Genomic DNA, 24687 nt, shown 5'->3' on the forward strand with positions numbered 1-24687 from the left:
TGATTGTCATGGGGCCCGCAAGGCTAACCCCCGCTCTAGAGGGGAAAATGGCCTTAAAACGATCATTCATTCATTCATTCATTCGTGTTTGGAAAAACTGGAAAATTGGAAAATTGGAAAAATTGGAAAAACAATATAGCCCATTTTACTCCAGGGGGGTCCCAGGATTACACACCCAAAATTTCGTTGCGATCGGTTCAGCCGTTTTTGTGGTACCTGGCAACAGACGGACAGACGGACAACTAGTGAATTATAGTAAGATTATGTGTTGACGATTGATATTTGTACAAAAGCTGCTCACAACAATCCCTCTACCACCCCCACCCCAAAGCCTGCATCTACCTCACAATTCAGAATCTCTACCCCCACCCAAACCTTTCTGCTCCGCACATGTGTATTTAACAAAAGTACAGCCGTCAGATAAGCTGGAGAACACACATTGTACGAAGGAACCATCTAATTATTACGAATGCACAAACTAAGAGGGGGAAAAGATAATGTGGATGAAAGGCTGCAGTTGGAGCAGGGAGGGAGAAGAGGTTGCTATGATACAGGAGTATAGGGGAGGGGAGGAAAGAGGCACTGAGCAACAAATTGATTTCTCAGATCTCTCCGTCCCGGACATATACACATCTCCAGACATTATCTGTCTGACAGAAACATATCTGACACAAGATGGTTCCTGATTCATCAATATCCCCTGTAGTGAAATTATACCAAGGTGAACCCAGGGTGTGCTCGCTTCAAAAGGGGAGTCTATAAGACCCGGGACAACCGGGGCGCACGGACACTCCAGCGGAACTCACTGTGACATAGTCCTGTAGTTTGAATGGTATGTACGCCCATAAATGCTGCGCTGACTGTCCTCTCTATTGGACCATTGCCATATTGAATCGACCATTGCTCATGAAATACTCTGATTTTAATGCCTGTTGCATGAATGTATTTTTACAGGATGTACTTCAGATCTAAATGATATTAAACCTACCCAGAGGTCAAGTCGTGTCTGAGCTTGATTTTCACGACATTTAATATCATTTAGATCGCCGGAATGGCTGACCACAAGATGATCGTGGTACCAATGCTCGGAGCCGACTCTCAAGCTGAGGGATCAGCATCGGAGTTCACTCACTGGCTCAAAACGCTGGAGAATTATTTTGCTGCTGACGAAACAGAGCCCACCGCTGCGATGAAGCTGTCCGTGTTACAGTCGAAGGTCTATCACACCGTGTTCCGGAACATAGCTCGATTTGAGACGTACGCTACGGCACTAGCCGAGCTGAAGCGCTTATACGAAAAACACGGAGCGCTGTGCACGGCCGGCATCAACTCTCCCAGCGGCGACAACAACCATCTGAATCGATCGATCGCTACGCGCAGGAGTTGCGCTACCTGTTGGCGGACTGCGTGCAGGACGTACGGACCCACGAGCAAGTGCAGGACGACTTGCTCCGAGATTCATTCATCTCCGGAATTAGTTCTGGGGTCTTGCGGCTCCGACTCCTGGAGGTCACGGATCTGACATTTACTGAAGCACTACGGCTGGCGCGCGTATATACAGATGCCCGAGAGCAATCCACCACATACGATCACCCACGAGTCGTGGCGGGGGCCTCTCAACTCGCGCGACCGGAGAGGGCTACCGCCGAGGATACGGAGGAGGACCCGACCACCACGGCCGAGACTCCGGGTGCTCCTGAAGCGAACTCCGCTTCCGGCCTCACTGCTGCCGCCGCTGCCCGGCCACGGCCTAACCGGTATGCAAAATGTTATTTTTGCGGGAATCGGCAGCACCCTCGCTCTGAATGCCCGGCTCGGGAGGCTACATGCCACCTGTGCTCCACCAAGGGCCATTTTGCAAAGGTCTGCAGGAAGGCCGCTCGGGGCACGCGTCCCCGCGCGACCTTGATGGGCTCATCGCGGAGCCAACGGATCGAGCGCCGGAGGGGGCACCTCACTCGGCTTTGATGAGCCGCTCTCCTTCTCGCGGGCCTCTGGCTGCACGCCCGACCTTGGTGAGATACACCGGGCCGCCGAAACAAATGGCGCGAACGCGACCGGCCGCAGCGCGACCGACCTTGACTGGCGTTCGAACGCCTACTTCAAACAAGCGACATGCTCCTGCTGTGGAAACTCCTCTCGATGTGCGGCAAACGCAGCACGAATTACATGCACCCACTTTGGCATATGAATCTGCAGACGGCAGAGATCCTTCTCACATGACTCGAGCGCCATCTGACGGCGGCTCTTACGAATTACATGCACTCACTTTGGCATATGAATCTGCAGACGGCAGAGATCTTTCTCACATGACTCGAGCGCCATCTGGCGGCGGCTCTTACGACCTACACACACCCACTCTAGCAAATGAATCTGCTGATGAGCCAACTGACTTCAATGCTCCTGCTGAGGCCCAACCTGCCGACGCTGCCCGAAGGATTGCAGCCGGCGTGGGATCCACTCGCGAGGCGCGATCTTCTCGCCCGGCCGGTACAATACCTGCCGGGTCTGCCGGCCTTGCGCAGGCCATCATTCCGCTCACGGTCACGGGCGTTTTTGCGCAAGCTTTGATTGACACGGGGTCCACGGATACTTTTATCGATCAGCGACTCGTGCATCAACATGGGTGGCCGGTTCTCGGGACAACCCGCCGGATCTTCATGGCCTCTCAGGGACTTCGGTTGAGCACAAAAGGGGCGTGTCGATTGAAACTTGTGATAAAGGGACGCACGTTCCCGGACGTGTATCTCATGGTATTACCTGCTTTATGCGCTGACGTTCTGTTAGGACTTGATTTCCTTAAGCGGCATGGACGTTTGGAAATAGACTTCGGTGGGCCGGACACGCTCGCTGTGTGCGCCCTCGCTCAAATGGACATGGAGCCTCTCTCACTGTTCCCCAACCTGACCACTGATTGTACCCCTGTAGCCGTCAAATCGCGGCGCTACTCTCGCGCGTACGCGCAATTCATTGCGGAAGAAACGGCCCTGCTCTTAAAGGACGGTATTATAGAACACAGTAGGTCACCGTGGCGGGCCCAAGTCTTAGTGGTGCGGAGTGTGGCCCACCGCCGGCGCATGGTAATCGACTATTCGCAGACGATTAATCGTTTTACACAGCTGGATGCCTACCCCTTACCGGGGATGGATGCCCTGGTATGCCAGGTGGCCCTGTATTCCGTTTATAGCACTCTCGATCTGCGTAGTGCGTATCATCAAGTCCCCATCTCTAGGGCTGATCGCGTCTTTACAGCCTTTGAATCAGGTCAGCGGTTGTACCAGTTCACGCGACTTCCCTTTGGGGTAACTAACGGAGTCCCTTGTTTTCAGAGGGCTATGGATGACCTCGTTGCGAAGGAGAATTTGACCGATGTCTTTGTCTATCTGGACAATCTTACGGTTTGTGGGTATGACCAGGAGCATCACGACGCTAATCTGAAACGCTTCCTCGAGGTCGCGCGGAAATATCGCCTAACCATGAATGCGGCTAAGTGTCGATACTCTCTACGCACGGTAGACCTTTTGGGGTACACCGTGACCCATGGCTCCGTCTCTCCGGATAAGGAGCGTCTGCGCCCTTTGCTCGATATGGCTCCGCCTAGCGATCGGGCTTCGCTGAAACGCGCTCTAGGGCTGTTCGCCCACTATTCAAAGTGGGTGCAAAATTTCTCCGCGAAGCTCCGCCCCCTCGTGGCCTGCGACACTTTCCCCATGGGCCCGGCCACCCTGGCGGCCTTCGAGGGCCTTAAAGTCGACATCGCTGGCGCCGCTGTCGCGACGATTGACGAGAGTGCCTCTTTCGTTTTGGAGAGTGATGCCTCAGATCATTCGATAGCGGCGACTCTCTCCCAAGGGGGCCGCCCTGTGGCTTTCTTCTCGCGGACTCTCACCTCCGCCGAGCGGAGGCATTCGTCTGTCGAAAAGGAAGCGTACGCGATCGTCGAATCAATTCGGCGATGGCGGCCGTATCTGCTTGGGCGGTGTTTCCAAATCGTCACGGACCAACAGAGCGTTGCGTTTATGTACGACACCTTACATGCTCAGCGCATTAAGAATGAGAAAATCACCCGTTGGCGTATCGAACTCGCCGACTTCTGCTACACCATCAAATACCGCCCGGGGAAGGATAACCTGGTCGCTGACGCCTTATCGAGGCCGGCCACTTGCGCGGGGGTTGTAACTTTGGAGGGGCTGCGCACTTTGCACGGCACTATGTGTCATCCCGGGGTAACGCGCTTCGCGCATTTTGTGCGCGAGGGCAATCTGCCGTACTCGATTGAGGACATCCGCCGCATCTGCCGTGATTGCGCGATCTGTGCGGAACTCAAACCGCGTTTTTATAACCCTCCTATGGGGACCCTCGTTAGGGCCACTAGACCGTGGGAGCGCTTGGCGATGGACTTCAAAGGGCCGCTGCCAATGTCGAGCAACTCTCGCTATCTGCTCACTATCGTCGATGAGTATTCACGATTCCCCTTTGCTTACACGTGTGGGGATATGTCGGCTGCCACGGTTATTCGGTGCCTGCAGAATTTGTTTTCTATGTTCGGGTATCCGGCCTACGTGCAATACCGATCGGGGTGCGGTGTTACTGTCCCAGGAGGTGAGGGGCTACTTGCTCCAGCATAATGTCGCTTCGAGCTACACCACCCCGTACCGGCCCCAAGCGAATGGGCAGATCGAACGCTTTAATGGGATTATATGGAGGGCCGTCATGCTGAGCCTCCGGACCCTCGGCTGAGGCCTCGATAAATGGGCGTGGTCGCTACCTGCCGCTCTAAACTCGATCCGGGCTCTCCTATGTACCGCCACCAACCAGACTCCTCACGAACGACTGTTCCACCACCCTAGAGGCTCCGGCAGTATCCAATCTTTACCCAGCTGGCTCGCTGAACCGGGGCCCGCCTATCTCAAACGAGCGGTTCGCGCTAGCAAGTACGACCCCCTTGTTGACAAGGTGCAGGTCCTCCAGGCTAATCCCGAGCATGCTCGCGTGTTAACGGCGGATGGCTGCGAGTCTACTGTCTCCGTACGCCATCTCGCCCCATGTGGGGACGACGACAGGGATATCGACGAACCCGTCTACGAGTCTATGGACTCTACCGAAGCTTCCCCTATGGAACTACCACCGTTACTTCCGTCGTTCCCCACTCCCGTGCCCGAAGGCGCTGGGGCGCCCCCTCCGACTCCCACCTCCGGCGGCTATTCTGACGCGGGGGACTCCGGGCTTGGGGACGCCGTGCCCGGTAGATTCCGAACACGAACTGGCAGGGAAGTTCGCCGCCCCGACCGCTACGGGTGGACTGACTGACGTGGATTGACGTGACCCATTCGATTATTGCTGATGCTTGCTTGCAACCTGCCGAGCGGCAGTATAGTTCTAACGGCGGGGAGAATGTAGTGAAATTATACCAAGGTGAACCCAGGGTGTGCTCGCTTCAAAAGGGGCGTCTATAAGACCCGGGACAACCGGGGCGAACGGACACTCCAGCGGAACTCACTGCGACATAGTCCTGTAGTTTGAATGGTATGTACGCCCCTAAATGCTGCGCTGACTGTCCTCTCTATTGGACCATTGCCATATTGAATCGACCATTGCTCATGAAATACTCTGATTTTAATGCCTGTTGCATGAATGTATTTTTACAGGATGTACTTCAGATCTAAATGATATTAAACCTACCCAGAGGTCAAGTCGTGTCTGAGCTTGATTTTCACGACATCCCCCACCTGGTTACTCTTGCTTACACTTTGATAGGCCCAGCGGACATCCTGGTGGTGGTGTTGAAGTATGTGCTTTCACCTCCCTCTCCGAAAGCCTCCCCACTCCCCATCATTCTCTACCCCTTAACCTCAATGGAAGATTTCTGGTTCTATGTCTCTCTCCACAAAACCTCTTGTTTGTGCATGTGATGTGCCATCCTTCGTCCAAGCTTCGACGGCCCCCTTGATGAGTCCCTTTGTTCAGACGTCCATTTTTGCTGCACAACCGCTTCATTTCTCTCTTTCTAATCTGTGGAAATTTCAGTCACTATGCCAGTTGGCTGCGAGTCATTACTCAATCTGCAGGCCTCAGCATCACCACCAAGCCTTTTGTGAACCAGCTGCTCTTACTCAGTCTGTCTCTTTTCAGACTCGCATCTCTCCAATTCGATAACGATTAATTATTTTTAATATTTTGTAATTAATTATATTTTGCTCCCTCTCAGCTTGAGGAGCTTTATCAATGGACTTTTCATTATGGCTGGTGACCCTCAAATGTTACTGCAGGAGGCCCTCGGACGGAAGGTCTTAGCTGGTGTCTAAGAGTTATAATGGGGTCTATATGATCTACAGGGTCTTCGGGTCCTGTGGAGTCTGAGGGGTGTTAAAGGGTCTTATGGGTCGAAAGATCTTGAAGGACAATCAGAATGTGCAGTCCAAGCTGAATCAAGCAGGGACTCAGGAAAGCCTTCGAGGGAGGCCACAATACCCATTTGACGTGACTGTCCAACCCGAAGACCCCACTGGCAGGTTTTCCATACTCTCCAGTACAGCTGCTAATGAGCAGGAGGCAATTGCCATGTCGGACCAGGCCCTGGAACAACAGGTTCCGACTAATTGACGGCGTTTGTTGTCACAGTGACAACAATGAGCTAAGTATTTGTACTACCGAGGCACCAAAGAGCTAATGCCATTATTACCGGGGCACAGCACATCCCCTCACAACACTACACTGCACCTCACACAACAAAACCACACTGCACTGCACTGCACCTCACCACACAACATACAGCACAGCACCTCACCACACTGCACCTCACCACACAACAACATACAGCACAGCACCTCACCACACAACACCACACTGCACTGCACTTCCCCACACAACAACACTCTGCACCTCACACAACAACACCACACAAAAGCACACTGCACCTCATGACACAACAGCACCCTGCACCTCACCACACATTAAACAGCACACTGCACCTCACCACAAAACAACACATTGCAACTCACCACACCATAAAACAGCACATTGCACCTCACCACACCATAAAACAGCACACTGCACCTCACCACAAAACAGCACATTGCAACTCACCACACCATAAAACAGCACATTGCACCTCACCACAAGATAAAACAGCACACTGCACCTCACCACACCATAAAACAGCACACTGCACCTCACCACACCATAAAACAGCACCTTGCACCTCACCACACCATAAAACAACACATTGCACCTCACCACACCATAAAACAACACACTGCACCTCACCACACCATAAAACAGCACACTGCACCTCACCACACCATAAAACAGCACACTGCACCTCACCACACCATAAAACACCACACTGCACCTCACCACACCATAAAACAGCACACTGCACCTCACCACACCATAAAACACCACACTGCACCTCACCACACCATAAAACAGCACACCGCACCTCACCACACCATAAAACAGCACACTGCACCTCACCACACCATAAAACAGCACACTGCACCACAGCACACCATAAAACAGCACTTTGCACCTCATCACACCACAAAACAGCACACTGCACCTCACCACACCATAAAACAGCACCCTGCACCTCACCACACCATAAAACAGCACACTGCACCTCACCACACCATAAAACAGCACACTGCCCCTCACCACACCATAAAACAGCACACTGCACCTCACCACACCATAAAACAGCACACTGCACCTCACCACACCATAAAACAGCACACTGCACCTAAGCACACTATAAAACAGCACACTGCACCTCACCACACCATAAAACAGCACACTGCACCACAGCACACCATAAAACAGCACATTGCACCTCATCACACCACAAAACAGCACACTGCACCTCACCACACCATAAAACAGCACACTGCACCTAAGCACACCATAAAACAGCACACTGCACCTCACCACACCATAAAACAGCACACTGCACCTCACCACACCATAAAACAGCACACTGCACCTAAGCACACCATAAAACAGCACACTGCACCTCACCACACCATAAAACAGCACACTGCACCTAAGCACACCATAAAACAGCACACTGCACCTCACCACACCATAAAACAGCACACTGCACCTCACCACACCATAAAACAGCACACTGCACCGAAGCACACCATAAAACAGCACATTGCACCTCATCACACCACAAACCAGCACACTGCACCTCACCACACCATAAAACAGCACACTGCACCTCACCACACCATAAAACAGCACACTGCACCTCACCGCACCATAAAACAGCACACTGCACCTCACCACACCATAAAACAGCACACTGCACCTCACCACACCATAAAACAGCACACTGCACCTCACCAGACCATAAAACAGCACACTGCACCTCACCACACCATAAAACAGCACACTGCACCTCACCACACCATAAAACAGCACATTGCACCTCATCACAAAATAAAACAGCACATTGCACCTCACCACACCATAAAACAGCACATTAAACCTCATCACACCATAAAACAGCACACTGCACCTCACCACACCATAAAACAGCACACTGCACCTAAGCACTCCATAAAACAGCACATTGCACCTCATCACAAAATAAAACAGCACATTGCACCTCACCACACCATAAAACAGCACATTAAACCTCATCACACCATAAAACAGCACACTGCACCTCATCACACCATCACACCATAAAACAGCACATTGCACCTCATCACACCATAAAACAGCACATTAAACCTCATCACACCATAAAACAGCACACTGCACCTCATCACACCATAAAACAGCACACTGCACCTCACCACACCATAAAGCAGCACACTGCACCTCACTACCCTATGAAACAGCACACTGCACCTCACTACCCTATGAAACAGCACACTGCACCTCACCACACCATATAACAAGACACTGCACCTCACCACACCATATACCAGCACACTGCACCTCGCTACACCATATAACAACACACTGCACCTCACCACACCATAAAACAGCACACTGTACCTCACCTCACCATAGAACAGCACACTGTACCTCACCTCACCATAAAACAGCACACTGCACCTCATCACACCATAAAACAGCACACTGCACCTCATCACACCATAATACAACACACTGCACCTCACCACACCATAAAACAGCATATTGCACCTCATCACACCATATAACCACACACTGCAGCTCACCACACCATAAAACAGCACACTGCACCTCACCACACCATATAACAACACACTGCAGCTCACCACACCATAAAACAGCATATTGCACCTCATCACACCATATAACCACACACTGCAGCTCACCACACCATAAAACAGCACACTGCACCTCACCACACCATATAACAACACACTGCAGCTCACCACACCATAAAACAGCACACTGCAGCTCACCACACCATATAACAACACACTGCAGCTCACCACACCATAAAACAGCACACTGCACCTCATCACACCATATAACCACACACTGCACCTCACCACACCATTAAACAGCACACTGTACCTCACCACACCATATAACACACTGTAGCTCACCACACCATAAAACAGCACACTGCACCTCACCACACCATAAAACAGCAGACTGCACCTCACCACAACATAAAACAGCACACTGCAGCTCACCACAACATAAAACAGCACACTGCACCTCACCACACCATATAACAGCACACTGCACCTCATCACACCATAAAGCAGCACACTGCACCTCACCACCCCATAAAACAGCACACTGCACCTCACCACACCATAAAACAGCACACTGCACCTCACCACACCATATAACAACATACCGCACCTCACCACACCATAAAACAGCACACTGCACCTCACCACACCATATAACAACACACTGCACCTCACCACACCATAAAACAGCACACTGCACCTCACCACACCATATAACCACACACTGCACCTCACCACACCATAAAACAGCACACTGCACCTCACCACACCATATAACAACACAATGCACCTCACCACACTATATAACAACACACTGCACCTCACTACACCATAATATATAAAACAGCACACTGTACGTCGTCACACCATAAAACAGTACATTGCACCTCACCACACAACACTGTACCAACCTCACCACACAACACTGTACCAACCTCACCACACAACACTGTACCAACCTCACCACACAACACTGTACCACCTCACCACACAACACTGTACCAACCTCACCACACAACACTGTACCAACCTCACCACACAACACTGTACCACCTCACAACACTGTACCAACCTCACCACACAACACTGTACCACCTCACCACACAACACTGTACCAACCTCACCACACAACACAACACTGTACCAACCTCACCACACAACACCGTACCAACCTCACCATACAACACTGTACCAACCTCACCACACAACACTGTACCAACCTCACCACACAACACTGTACCAACCACAGCACACAACACAACACAACGCTGTGCCAACCTCACCACACACTGTGCCAACCTCACCACACAACACTGTACCAACCTCACCACACAACACAACACTGTACCAACCTCACCACACAACACCGTACCAACCTCACCACACAACACTGTACCAACCACAACACACAACACAACACAACGCTGTGCCAACCTCACCACACACTGTGCCAACCTCACCACACAACACTGTACCAACCTCACCACACAACACTGTACCAACCACACCACACAACACTGTACCAACCTCACCACACAACACAACACAACGCTGTGCCAACCTCACCACACAACACTGTACCAACCTCACCACACAACACTGTACCAACCACAACACACAACACAACACAACGCTGTGCCAACCTCACCACACACTGTGCCAACCTCACCACACAACACTGTACCAACCTCACCACACAACACTGTACCAACCTCACCACACAACACAACGCTGTGCCAACCTCACCACACAACACTGTACCAACCTCACCACACAACACAACACTGTACCAACCTCACCATACAACACTGTACCAACCTCACCACACAACACAACACAACGCTGTGCCAACCTCACCACACAACACTGTACCAACCTCACCACACAACACTGTGCCAACCTCACCACACAACACTGTGCCAACCTCACCACACAACACAACACAACGCTGTGCCAACCTCACCACACAACACTGTGCCAACCTCACCACACAACACTGTGCCAACCTCACCACACAACACAACACTGTACCAACCTCACCACACAACACAACACTGTACCAACCTCACCACACACCCGACGTTCTCCTCTCACCAGACGTCCAGAACATTTTATGGACGATGTTTTGTAAGTCTCGTTTTACTCTCAAATCCGCTTATTCTATTCCATGGAGGAATTTTACATAGTGGCCACAATGTCTTGTCACCCGTTGAATTATGACATTCTTTTGGGGCTTCACAAGAGATTGTTTCACAGCAGCGACACAAAACCACTGAAGCCCTTAAACAGTGTGCCACGTCCTTTTATCGTCATGTATCACAATCACTATCAGGAACTCCCACAAACAATCCGGAAACCCGTTCCACAGAACAGAACATGGCGGAAAGTGATTCTTAGGAATGGCAATGATGGAGCACAAACGCGTCTTGTGTCATGTGACTGTAAAATGTGTAATAAAGTAAAAGAGTACTGTAAATGTATATCACGTGGTATAACTTGCAGAACCCTTCAGTGTTGTCATTTAATATGATCATAGAATGTCACAATCTTTACAAGGGGTGACAAGGCCCTGTATATAACCGATTTTTCTTCATTTCAGACTTGCTATAGTTTGTCTACACTTTTGCTAATCTTGATTGTAGTACCTGTAGTTTTGGTACATCCATTTACATCGTGATTCGTGGGCGCGTTTGAGCCTTGAGGGGAGGTTTGTGTGTCTACTAGATCTTGTAGATCTATTATTACGGGATCTCCGACGTCATTTCCTGTTCCCTGACGATTCATCATCAAACCTGGCACTCGGTCCCGTATGCTGGTCCGATTTCTACAAACATCGGCCACGATATTGTCGCTCGTACTTCGCCGTAATATAAACGTATAAAGCAAAGACACCGATTTCATCAGCCGAGCTAAACGAAAGATCTATATACACCCGAACCTTGGCTGTGATTGGCTGGAGTGACGTATTGCATCGAGACGCGCTCATTGATTGGCTGAGTCAGTGTCACGTGCTTTGAGCGCACGATCTGATTGCTCGGCGACGTCATTACGTAATACACAAAACGGTACATGAGGACAAATATAATGATATTAATATAATTCGAATAATATTAATAGCAAATAATATAATCCACATTGGGTGCTCGAGTGTTTTGTGATAAAGTCAAATCATGGACCTGGTGATCCGCAAGAGAAACACACAACCGAATAAATAACGTCACCTCGAATATCCTTCATACAAATTACAATCGACAATCACAGTCACGACATTCACCTGCGGGTTGAGCACCGTCTTAAGGTACTTCAGTTGCATTTCCCGAGCAGTCGAGGTTTGAGGCAAGAGAGGCCGACCAGAACAACTGAGCTAGGCCAGGCTGGCCAGCTGGGCGTATCCTAGCAACAGCGAGACGTTAAAAATCAATTTTTAAAAACGATTTCGTACATTTCGTTTACATCTTTGGTGGTTCGAGGGCGTTTCGAATATATATGATAATTATTTGAATGAAAAAAGAAAAAGAATTTTGAGGAAGATCGTAAAAATCAGGCGGCCAACGCCAACGGTGCTGCCGACTTGTGGAGTTACTGTCCGTTATACACTTTCCCTCAAAATAGTACATTTGATCGTTATGTCTCAATCGTGGAATTAGCATGGAATATATTTCTCCAATGGATTTGGAAATCAATTGAAATGACAATTGAATGTTGGTAAAATAAAAGATGCATTGGCCGGGAATCGAACCCGGGCCTCCCGCGTGGCAGGCGAGAATTCTACCACTGAACCACCAATGCTTTCGATATTATGTTTTCGAGTTGTGCATCCATCCGGCTGTGCGGGCTAAACCTCTCTTTTCTCAGCAACCATATGTCCGATTGACACGAAACTTTCAGGGTGACACCCATGCAGAATGTTTTTTGATAATTGTGACGCCATAGGTCACGTGGTATGGCCGCCATCTTGGATTAAAAGCAAATAATTAAAAAAAGTATTTATCGGAAACCGCCGAATGGAAAAATTTGAAACTTGGCACATTGTCAAGTACTTCCAATGCGGAACGAAAGCTTGATAATGATGACATCATAGGCGAAGTAGTATACCAGCCAAAAATGTTAATTTTTTTTAATCCCTTCTCTGAAACCGCTTCGATTATCGATGTGAAACCTGTCATGGCTGGTGAAAATGCGATACTTGAAAACAGCTGAAGGGATTAAAATCAAACCTGTTTATTTTAGGACAGTGAATGAGGGCATCTACGGATCTACCCGTTGTGGGACTATGCGTAGGCATATTGGCAACACAGTCACATTGTTCTAGTTTTTCCATGGAGCGGTTTCGGAGACAGAGAGGTGCAACGTTTTTCCAAGATGGTGTCCGTACCATGTGACCTACGACGTCATAATTATCACTAAAAGTTCTGAGGAGGAGTCGCTCCTATGGAAATGAATGAGCAAACAAAATGAATTTTTAAAATGTGGACACGAATGACAAACATACGCAACTGATCGCGTAACCCCGCATTTCGCTTCACGAGCGCAGGATAATGATGATGTCATTGGTGCATTCATTGTGACGTCATAATTTTGCTTCTGACAAACCAGACGTGATCTGCTTAACAGAAACTTTCCTCCTTCATGATGTCTCTGATTCCTTGGTATCTCTCCCAGGTTACTCCCTCCTCCGGTATGATAGACCTGAGCCTCGTCCTGGAGGTGGGGTTGCTATCTTTATTTAAAAAAACTCTCTTCCTCACTCGCCCTCCACTGCCCTCTCTCCACCTCACCCCCAGGAATACCTTTGGCTACGGCTTCCCCTTCGCTCCCACCTTTTGTTCATATGTGTGTTGTACCGTCCACCAAACAGTGATGACTCCATCTACATCTCGCTGGCTGAAAATATGGACCAACTTCTATCTACCCATCCCAACTCTCTCTTCCTCATATGTGGTGATTTCAACTGTCACCATGCCAGTTGGCTGGGTGTGGGTACCTCTCTCACCAGCCATGGCTCTTCAGCAAAGGACTTCTGTGACTCACTGGGACCGACACAATCTGTCAATTTCCCAAACCGGATCTCAGTCAATGGAGCATCTTCTCTTCTGGACGTGGTTATGACTAACTTCCCTGAAAATGTCTGCTGCTCTTCTTCTGCTCCAATCGGCTCTTCTGATCATGTGCTTGTTAAAGTGGATATCTCTCTGACCATTCTCAGAGAGCCTCCTCAGCATCGACAAGTCTGGCATTTCACTCAGGCCAAATGGCAAGGTCTTCAAGCAGCCATCAATCATCTGGACTGGCCTCCCATCTCTACTGCCTCTGACATCAACTCATCCTGGGAATTCTTCCAAAGTAAATTGCTCTCTCTCATGCACAGATTTATTCCATCTCGTCTTCAGTTGTCATACCCTTCCTCCCGTCCATGGTACACGGAATCTTGTGGTGAGGCTATTGCCCAGAAACAACTTGCTTTCGTCTCCTGGAAAGCAAATCCAACGGAAGGAAATCTCAATTCCTTTCACAAAGCCCGAAACAAGTGTGTGTCCACCCTCAGGAGAGCCAGGAAACAATATCTCTCCGTTCTCAGGACCGAACTCTCTTATCTGTCTCCCTCTTCCAAATCCTGGTGGCGTCTGGTCAAATCTGTTTCTGGTGTTTGTTCCCCATCCATCCCCTCCCTCACCTCAAATGGCCACACGGCTGACTCCGCACGTGAAAAAGCTGAATGCCTCAACTCTGTGTTTGCCTCTAAATCTTGTGTCCCAAACCCATCCCTCTCTGTACCAACCGTACCCAGTCGTACCCAGCTGCTCCTGGACTCTGTGTCCTTTCCTCCTGACAGGTGGAAAAGTTTCTGTCAACCCTCGACTCTGATTCTGCAACTGGACATGACGGCATCAACCCACGGGTCCTAAAATCCTGTTCTTCCGCTCTTTCACTCCCTCTCTCTGTTCTCTTCACCCTCTCTTTTGCTCAAGGTCATCTTCCATCTGCTTGGAAATCTGCCAACATCACCGCTTTACACAAAAAATGTGCAAAAACAGATCCTAGCACTACAGACCAATCAGCCTTCTCCCAATTATCAGCAAAGTCATGGAATCCATCATTGCTTCAGATATGAAATCTTTCCTCTTCTCCAATGGCTTGATCTCTGATCATCAATTTGGTTTCAGACCTGGTCACTCTACTCTGGACATTCTGCTTCTGCTTTCTCAACAATAGATGGAGGTCCTCAATGCCAAATAGGAAATTAGAGCAGTCTCCCTTGACATATCACGTGCCTTCGATACGGTCTGGCACCCCCACTCTGCTCACCAAACTCTCCTCTTTTGGTATCCATGGAAATCTCCACGCATGGCTGGCGGACTTCCTTTCTAGTCGTAGTCAACATGTGGCCCTGAATGGGGTTCTCTCATCTCCTCTCCCTGTTCAGGGTGGAGTTCCCCAAGGCAGTGTTCTGGGCCCTGTGCTTTTTCTGGTCTTCATCAATGATCTCTCTGACTCTCTTGAAAATCCTCTCTATCTCTTTGCTGATGACTCGACTCTCTGTCGCTCCATTCTTCATCCCTCAGATCGGCAGTCTGCAGCCTCCTCACTCTCTGCAGACCTGGACAAAATCACAGACTGGGCAAACAATTGGAACATGTCTTTCAATCCTGACAAATCTCACACTCTTAGGATGTCTCTCCGAAAAGACCGACTGGACAACCCTCCCATCCACTTTCTGAATAATCCTCTCCAATAAGTTCTGTCACTCAAGCTTTTGGGTCTCACTATCTGCCATGATCTTTCCTGGGAAAACCACATTTCAAATCTGGCCTCCAAAGCCAGTCGCCGACTGGGCATCCTCCGTCGTGCGAAGTCCTTCCTTGGCACACCTGAGCTCCTCAACGCATACAAGGCTTTCATCCGCAGCTCAATGGAATACTGCTCTCCCCTCTGGGCTGGTGCTCCTGCCTCACACCTAGCTCGTCTTCACTCTGTTGAAACCAAAGCGTTCAGAATCATTGGAATCTCCCGTGATGAAGCTAACTCCAAGGGCCTTTCACTCACTCGCCGCAGGCAGGTTGGTGGTCTTTCCGTCTTCTACCAACTCCGCTCCGGCCTTGCCCCCCCCCCCCCCCAGCTCTCTCTGGGCTCTGTCCCCCAAATATTCCTACAGGTCGCACAAGATCTGCCTGCAACCCTCTTATGGTCAAACTGCCAAAATCAAGACTCTCTGCTCACCTTCACTCCTTCATTACTCTTTTCTTCCGCCTCTGGAACAAACTCCCTCACTCTCTTCAATCCCACTCCTCCCTCCAGGTCTTTAAAACAGCTGTTCACCTACATCTCTTATCTTCCCCCATCCAAAACCGTGATCTTTTCTACCCCCGCTAATTTCACCCCAAATCCACTTTTTTGAAATAACAACTTCTTTCCTGTAAGTCCTTGGTGTCCTTGCGTTTATACTTCTCCCCCCCTCCCCCCCCCCCCGCCCTTTCCCATGCCTCCTCCCCCCAAGCCCTCTCCCTCGCACACATCTCCCGATGTCCCTGCTCTGAAATGTTGTGTTTGTATGCTTCCCTTCTCTCCCCATCTTGTCTACCGCTCCCTCTTTTTATATATTTTGTTTGTCTGTTTGATTTGTTTGTGTGATAAATGTTAGCTCTTTCACGAGCCTCGATTCTGTATACTAAAAACAAAAAAACAAAAGGGGTCACTCGGATTAAAATTGAGGATTTTAGAAATTTGAAAAAAGTGGTTGACCTTTGGCTTGTGTTGACCTTTTGGCCTATGATGATTTAAAAAATTGTTGGTGGTTGAATTCAATGACCAGATATGCAAATCCTCTTCAAATCTCATGTCAATCGGATGAAAATTGAGGATTTTAGAAGTTTGAAAAAAGTGGTTGACCTTTGGCCTATGTTGACCGACTGACCTTTTGATCCTCAAAAATAGGCTTCTTGCTTATGACCAACTGTATCATTTGGTGAAGTTTCGTGAAGATCGGTTGAAAATTGTGACCTGTAGGCCACTGACGTAAAGACGGACAAACAGATAAACAGACAAACAGACAAACAGACAGAATAACGCACAAGAACAACCAATATACTTGACAAATCTTCGATTTTTTCAAGTAACAAGAACCAGATATGCAAATATCTGGAAAGAAAAGAAAGAAAGAAACCGGAGTGAAAACTGAGTACTCCCTTTCGGAGAGGAGTACCGGTACTCTCTTGGGTGCCCGGGGATGACGTCATGCAGCGCCTGAGATGGCGAAGGAAAGGAGTTGTGTACAAAAACGTCATTGCACCCACAGCCGGAAGGACATATCTTGGCTGCAATGGGACACACCGACTTCGTCGTAGTCAACCGAGAAATTCCAGTATCCGGATCCTGGTCTTCACCAACACCTCATTAATTCCTCCTTGTCGCACACTCAACCTGTCCACAAAGTTTCCACCGAATCCACCCATAACTTTATGAGATATCCTGCTCTCAGACAGAAAGACAGACAGACTGAAAACATTATCTCCCTCGACCTTCGGTGGCTGAGGTAATTAGGTAAGGACAACAAATTCCCGTTCATCACGTCATTTCATTGGGACAATTCATGAGAATCCATTTCACCCACGGATTGGGAAACGAAATGAAGTACAAATTGATTGTTGGAAAAATAAAAAGATGCATTGGCCGGGAATCGAACCCGGGCCTCCCGCGTGGCAGGCGAGAATTCTACCACTGAACCACCAATGCGATGCGAACTCATGTTTGAACAAATGTAGAGAGGTGCAACGTTTTTCCAAGATGCTGTTCGTACCACGTGGCCTATGACGTCATAATTATCACTAAAAGTTCTGCAGGAGGAGTCGCTCCTATGGAAATTAATGAGCCAAGAGAATGAATTTTTTTAATGTGGACACGTACGACAAACACACGCACACCACTGATCGCGTAACCCCGCTTTTCGCTTCATGAGCGCAGGATAATGATGATGTCATTGGTGCCTTCATTGTGATGTCATAATTTGACAAGGACAATGCTTGATCCAATCAGTTTGAAATGTATTGAGCGTGATCAACACAACACAAAAATGTGAGAGTTAAATTGATAACGTCTTCGGACACCATGTTTGGCAGCCATGTTTGATTGAAAATAAAACCTTCAAAAAGCTTCTTTTCCAGAACAGATTACCAGATCGACGTGAAACTCCACACACATGATATACCAGCCTTGGGGAATAAAATTTGAAAATGATTCAATCATAGGTCACACGGTCTGGCAGCCATATTGGATTTTATGCAAAAACTGCATAATTTGGATTATTGTTCTTCTCTGAAAACACTGAATGGATCGATACGAAATTTTAACGATATTTCCGACCATGGGCATTTCATGTTAAAAAATAAACGTCATCTTGTCACGTGGTTTGGCAGCCATATTGGATTTAAGGAAAATATTCAAAAAAAACTTTCTCTGAAAGCACTCACCATGTCGATGCGAAATTTTGCAAATGTAATCTCATGGAATTGCTGCATATAGTGTGAAAATGATGACATCATAGGTCACGTGGTTTGGCAGCCATCTTGGATAGAAAAACGAACCTTTTCCGATCAACAGGAAACTTCACACACGTGATCATGAACACAATCACAGGCGGAGTGTACTTTCTTGGTGTCATAGGTCACGTGGTTGGAAGTTTTTTCTGGATGGAAAGTTGGAACCAAAACCAAAGGTTTGCTTGAGGTACAGCATTTAAAAGGACATAGCATGAACAAACAATGCTGGGAAGGCATTGGAAAGACACCCAGTATATAAATAAACCTTGCCAAGAAACTGCTTTGGTGGCATTCGATGCTCTGTGAAGTGTATGGTCCATCAAAATCAATTAATAATGTGAGTATGTCAATAAACTGCATGTTATTATGAACGTGTTTTTATCTGCAGTGTATGTATTATTAGAATGTGCATACGTTTATAGAGTACGTACAATTGGAATGTGAGTACGTCTATAAAATACATACGATTGGAATGTGAATCTATCTACTATAGAAGAGAGCTGTTGGTCTGTCTGTCTGTCTGTGTCGCCATTTTTCTCAGAGATGGCTGAACGGATCTTCGTCAAACTTTCAGAGGTTCATCATTGAGTGCTTGGTAGTGTTTTTGGAAAAAATAAAAATAAAATTTTTTAAAAAAAGTTTGTCTTTTTTGGATTTAAAAAAATCGCTCTGTAGTGCCGAAGACTTTTTGATTAATGACAGTTATATAGAAGTACACATTAGCATAAATAAATACAAATCTCCGCTTACAAAAATACAAAATTGCAAAATACAAAACTCCGCTTCAAATCTGTACTTGGGGACTCCGCTTCCGGTTTCTCGATCGAGGTGGCGACTTTTGTTCTCTCCCGGCATCCAAAGTTAAGTTATTTTTTCCATTCGTGGGTTTGTCAAATTTCCACTCCTTATTTTATCGTCGATGCATTATTGTTTGTTTCTAGTTTGTTTTGGTTGGAATTTCCTGTAACTCGTAATAAATTAATCGTTTTCTGTTTGCCCCGCGTTTGTGGCCTTGTAGCCTGAGGCTTCCCCCATCGAAGTTTGTTCACTTAAGTTCCTTCCTTCGCTGTTTTTACTTGGTTCTTAGATTTTTCCCTTCTCCCCCGAACTTCCCTGAATATCTACTCTTTGTCTAACGTTTTAAATCCCACCCCCCCCCCAAAACAAAACAAAACATGTATTTCCATTTCTCCACGTGTACTGTTGTCTCATCGTGTGCTTCTGTCCATGTGCGCTGTCTCGCCCCGCCCCCTTTATCTTCTTGCCTTCCACCTTTTGCCCTGTTCACGTGACTCGTGGTTGTCCCTCGAGGCCCTCTCCCCAGTCGTATTTTGTGAATATAAGATTGTTCTTCATGGTTCTGTTCAAATATGTTTAAACTTTCCCCTGCAGTGTTTTATTCAGTGGTATATTACAACACGCTGTTTTTCTTCCTATTTAAAAGGCTCTTTTCAATTTCCTATTCAACTCATCCCACTTCAAAAAAATATTCAATCTCTTATAATTCTTCCTCACGACATGCTCTAAACTCATTTTCATTCCACCCCTCCTCTATCGTTCTGAAACGGATCACTAACTTGAAAATCACAATAAACCCAATTTGTTATAAATGTTCGTCTTTCATTAATCATCCACTTTCTAAACTAAACCCAATTTGTTATAAAACCTTGCCCCTCCCCTCCTAAACTCCCCCCTTGCCCCTCCCTTCCTAAACTCCCCCCTCTCCCCTCCCCTTCAAATCTCCCCCCCCCACCTACCATCCCTCTCCAATTCTCCCCCCTCACCCCTCCTCCTCAAAGCTCCCTCCTCTCCACTTCTTCTCCCTTCCATCTCATACCTCCACCTCCCCCAACCTTCGTCTTTCCTCTGCCCCCCACTCAAACAACCCCTCACTGTGCCTCATCCCATCACCATCAAACCTTTCGTCCTCCTCATCCTTCCCTTTCTTGGAACTCTTCTGTAATCTCTGACACACTATCAACTGCTCTCCCTACCTCCCGCTCTCATCCTTCATCTGACCCTACCCCTTCCCTCCCCTGTCCTGCACCCGATGCTCCCCTTCTCTCCTCATTAATGGTATGGACCTCAAACATCCGGGGCCTTCACTCAAACCTGATTGATCTCTCCATTCAGGTTGCTTCTGACAATCCAGACTTGATCTGCTAAACAGAAACTTTCCTCTTTCAAGATGTCTATGATTCCTTAAAATCTCTTCCTGGTTACTCCCTCCTCTGGTATGATAGACCTGAGCCTCGTCCTGGAGGTGGGGTTGCTATCTTTATCAAAAACTCTCTTCCTCACTCTCCTTGTACTGCCCTCTCTCCACCACACCCCTAGGAGTACCTCTGGCTACGGCTTCCTCTCTGCTCCCACCTTTTGTTCATATGTGTTCTGTACCATCCTCCAAACAGTGATGACCATTTAAATTTCGCTGTCTGACAACATGGACCATCTTCCATCAACTCATCCCAACTCTCTCTTCTTCATATGTGGCGACTTCAACTGTCATCATGCCAGCTGGCTGGGTGTGGGTTCCTCTGTCACCAGCCATGGCACTTCAGCATAGGACTTCTGCGACTCATTGGGACTGACACAATCTGTCAATTTCCTGACCGGGATCTCAGTCAATGGAGTATCTTCTCTTCTAGACTTACTTATGACAAACTTACCTGCAAATGTCTGCTGCTCTCCTTCTGCTCCAATCGGTTCTTCTGATCATGTGCTTGTTAAAGTGGACATCTCTCTGGCCATTCTCAGAGAGCCATCTCAGCATCGCCGAGTCTGGCAGTTCACTCAGGCCGACTGGCACGGTCTGCAAGCAGCCATCTATCATCTGGACTGGTCTCCCATTTCTCCTGCCTCTAACATCAATCCTTCCTGGGAATTCTTCCAAAGCAAACTGCTCTCTCTCATGCACAGATTTATCCCATCTCATCTTCAGGTTGTCGTACCCTTCCTCCCGTCCATGGTACACTGAATATTGTGGTGAGGCAGTTGCCCTGAAACAATTTGCCTTTGCTGCTTGGAAGGCAAATCCAACTGAAGGCAATCTCAGTTCCTTCCACCAAGCTCGGAACAAGTGTGTGTCTACCCTCAGGAGTGCCAGGTAGCACTATCTCTCCACACTCAAGAATGAACTCTCAAACCTGTCTCCTTCCTCCAAATCCTGGTGGCGTCTGGTCAAATCCGTTTCTGGTGTTTGTTCCCCCTCCATCCCCTCCCCTACCTCAAATGGCAACACAGTTGACACCGCACGTGACAAAGCCGAATGCGTCAACTCTGTGTTTGCCTCAAAATCTTATGGCCCAAACCCATCTCTCTCTGTTCCCACCTTACCCAGTCGAACCCAACTGCTCCTAGATTCTGTGTCCTTCTCACATGACAAGGTGGAGAAGTTTTTGTCAAACCTCGACTCTGATTCTGCAACTGGACCAGACGGCATCAGCCCACGGGTCCTAAAATCCTGCTCTGCCGCTCTATCACACCCTCTCTTTGTTCTTTTCACCCTCTCTTTGTTCTTTTCACCCTCTCTTTTGCTCAAGGTCAACTGACAGCATCTTGAAAATCAGCAAACATTACCGCTTTACACAAAAAGGTGCAAAAACAGATCCTTGCAACTACAGACCAATCAGCCTGCTCCCAATTATCAGCAAAGTCATGGAATCCATCATTGCTTCTGATATCAAATCTTTCCTCTTCTCCAATTGCTTGATCTCCGATCATCAATTTGGATTCAGACCAGGTCATTCTACTCTGGACATGTTGCTTCTGCTGTCTCAACAATGGATGGAGGTCCTCAATGCCAAAAAGGAAATCATAGCTGTCTTTCTTGACATATCACGTGCCTTCGATACGATCTGGCACTCCGCTCTGCTCACCAAACTCTCCTCCAATGGTATCCATGGAAATCTCCATGCATGGCTTGCAGACTTCCTCTCAGGTCGTAGTCAACGTGTGGCCCTGAATGGATTTCTCTCATCTCCCCTCCTGTTCTGGCTGGAGTTCCCCAAGGTCATGTTCTGGGCCCTGTGCTTTTTCTGGTCTTCATCAATGATCTCTCCGACTCTCTGGAAAATCCTCTCTCTCTCTTTGCTGATGACTCCACTCTCTGCCGCTCCATTCCTCATCCCTCAGATCGGCAGTCTGCAGCCTCCTCACTCTCTGAAGACCTGGACAAAATCACAGACTGGTCAAACAAGTGGAACATGTCTTCCAATCCTGACAAATCTCACACTCTTACGATGTCTCTCCGAAAGGACTGACTGGAAAACCCTCCCAACTACTTTGTCAACAATCCTCTCCAAGAAGTTCTGTCACTCAAGCTTTTGGGTCTCACTATCTGCCATTGTAGCGGTTACCGCTGGATGCACACAATCGCCTTGCACCGGCCAGAACACGGCCAGACGCGCCTCTCCCGGGCATGCCCGGACTCACTGTTCCCGGGCATGCCCGAACCTCCCGGGCACGCCCGGTCTCGTCTTTCCCGGGCATGCCCGCTCTCGCCTTTCCAGGGCTCACCCAGAGCGTCCGGGCATGCCCGCTCTCGCCTTTCCAGTGCTCGTCCAGAGTGCCCGGGCACGCCCAGCCTCGACTTGCCAGGCCGCAGCCAAACACGCCCGGGCAGGTCCAGACTCGCCTTTCCAAGGCTCGCCCTTGACACCCGGGCATGCCCGGTATAGCTTGTGCCGGGCAAACTTCCCGACATAAATGTGTATATATATTGCTGCCCGATAAACGGGCTTTTGTCAGAATACCTGAGCTGTTTTGTTTCAATAAAGCAACTCGGACGAATTCCGTCTTTGGTCGCATCACTTCTTTCGACTCGCGTTGGAGCGCCGCTCCTTCACTGGTGACCTACCGACATGGACACGGCAGTGACTCTTAAACTGCCTACCTTCTGGGAGGCTCACACAGCTGTTTGGTTCGCCCAGGCGGACTCCCAGTTCGCCCTGCGAGGCATCACCGCGGACGACACCCGCTTCCACCACGTCGTGGCAGCGCTCGGTTCCGCCACCGCGGCCCGCGCCCTGAGCCTCCTCGAGCACCCGCCGGCTGCCGACAAGTATGACGCGCTGAAGACGCTCCTCCTCGACGCTTTCGCCCTCTCACCGGCGGCACGCGCACGGCGCCTGCTCGACCTGCCCGAGCTCGGCGACACGCGCCCGTCCGAGCGCATGGACTATATGCTCTCGTTGCTCGGTGAGCACTCTCCGGATTTTCTGTTCCGCGAGTTGTTCCTTCGCCAGCTGCCTCACCCGGTACGCCTCGCCCTGGCTGGCACGTCGATCACCGATCCCCGCGCCCTCGCCAGGGAAGCCGATAAGATCTCCTCGGCGGGCCAACACATCGGCGCGGCTACCTGGAGCCTGCCGCCGTCCGAGGCGACGCCCACGATGCCCGAGCACCCTGCGCGGTTGGAGGCCGAAGTGCCGGTGAAACTGGCGGCCGCCACGCCGCACCGACCACTTCCGACACGACGGCCGGGGCCTCCACCTGACCAGCCGTGGTGTTATTACCACGCCAGGTTCGGACACAAGGCTCGGACGTGCCGACCCCCGTGCACTTTCGGCAAGTCGGGAAACGGCCGGGCCGGCGTTCATTCCCAGCCATGAGCGCCGGCCACTCGGGCAACTTGCTTTTTATTTGGGACAAAGCGTCCGGGCAGCGTTTCCTTTGTGGCACCGGCGCCCAACTGAGCGTCATACCCGCCTCCGAGCAGGACAGGTGGGACGCCGTTTGCGGCCCCTCTTTGGTCGCTGCTAATGGCTCGGCCATACGCACTGTCGGCCCGCGCAACATCACCCTCTGCTTCGGCAGCCAGCGCTTTTAGTGGACCTTTGTGACCGCCTGCGTCCCCATGGCTTTGCTGGGCGCCGACTTCCTCTGCGCGCACGGGCTGCTGGTCGACGTCAAACGTCGTCGCCTTGTCAACGCCGAGACCTTCAGCT

The 24687-nt window shown here is 49.3% G+C and overlaps 1 protein-coding gene and 2 non-coding genes across 3 annotated transcripts in view; all 3 read right to left on the reverse strand.

Annotated features, from left to right (window-relative positions):
- IFT172 (intraflagellar transport 172) overlaps positions 1-12597 on the reverse strand; it is a 428976-nt gene extending 416379 nt beyond the window's left edge. The window contains exon 1 of the mRNA XM_068109837.2: positions 12481-12597. Within this exon, the coding sequence (XP_067965938.2) occupies positions 12481-12519 (39 nt within the window). The 5' untranslated portion in view covers positions 12520-12597. The remainder of the gene's footprint in view (positions 1-12480) is intronic.
- Positions 12598-12924: 327 nt separating this feature from the next.
- Positions 12925-12995, reverse strand: TRNAG-GCC (transfer RNA glycine (anticodon GCC)). The gene has a single exon. It is a non-coding gene; the product is annotated as a tRNA-Gly (tRNA).
- Positions 12996-17865: 4870 nt separating this feature from the next.
- Positions 17866-17936, reverse strand: TRNAG-GCC (transfer RNA glycine (anticodon GCC)). Its single transcript has one exon. It is a non-coding gene; the product is annotated as a tRNA-Gly (tRNA).
- Positions 17937-24687: the final 6751 nt, after the last annotated feature.

This window comes from Myxine glutinosa, chromosome 3, assembly GCF_964187855.1.
Source record: "Myxine glutinosa chromosome 3, kmMyxGlut1.1, whole genome shotgun sequence".
In the NCBI taxonomy this organism is placed as follows: domain Eukaryota; kingdom Metazoa; phylum Chordata; class Myxini; order Myxiniformes; family Myxinidae; genus Myxine; species Myxine glutinosa.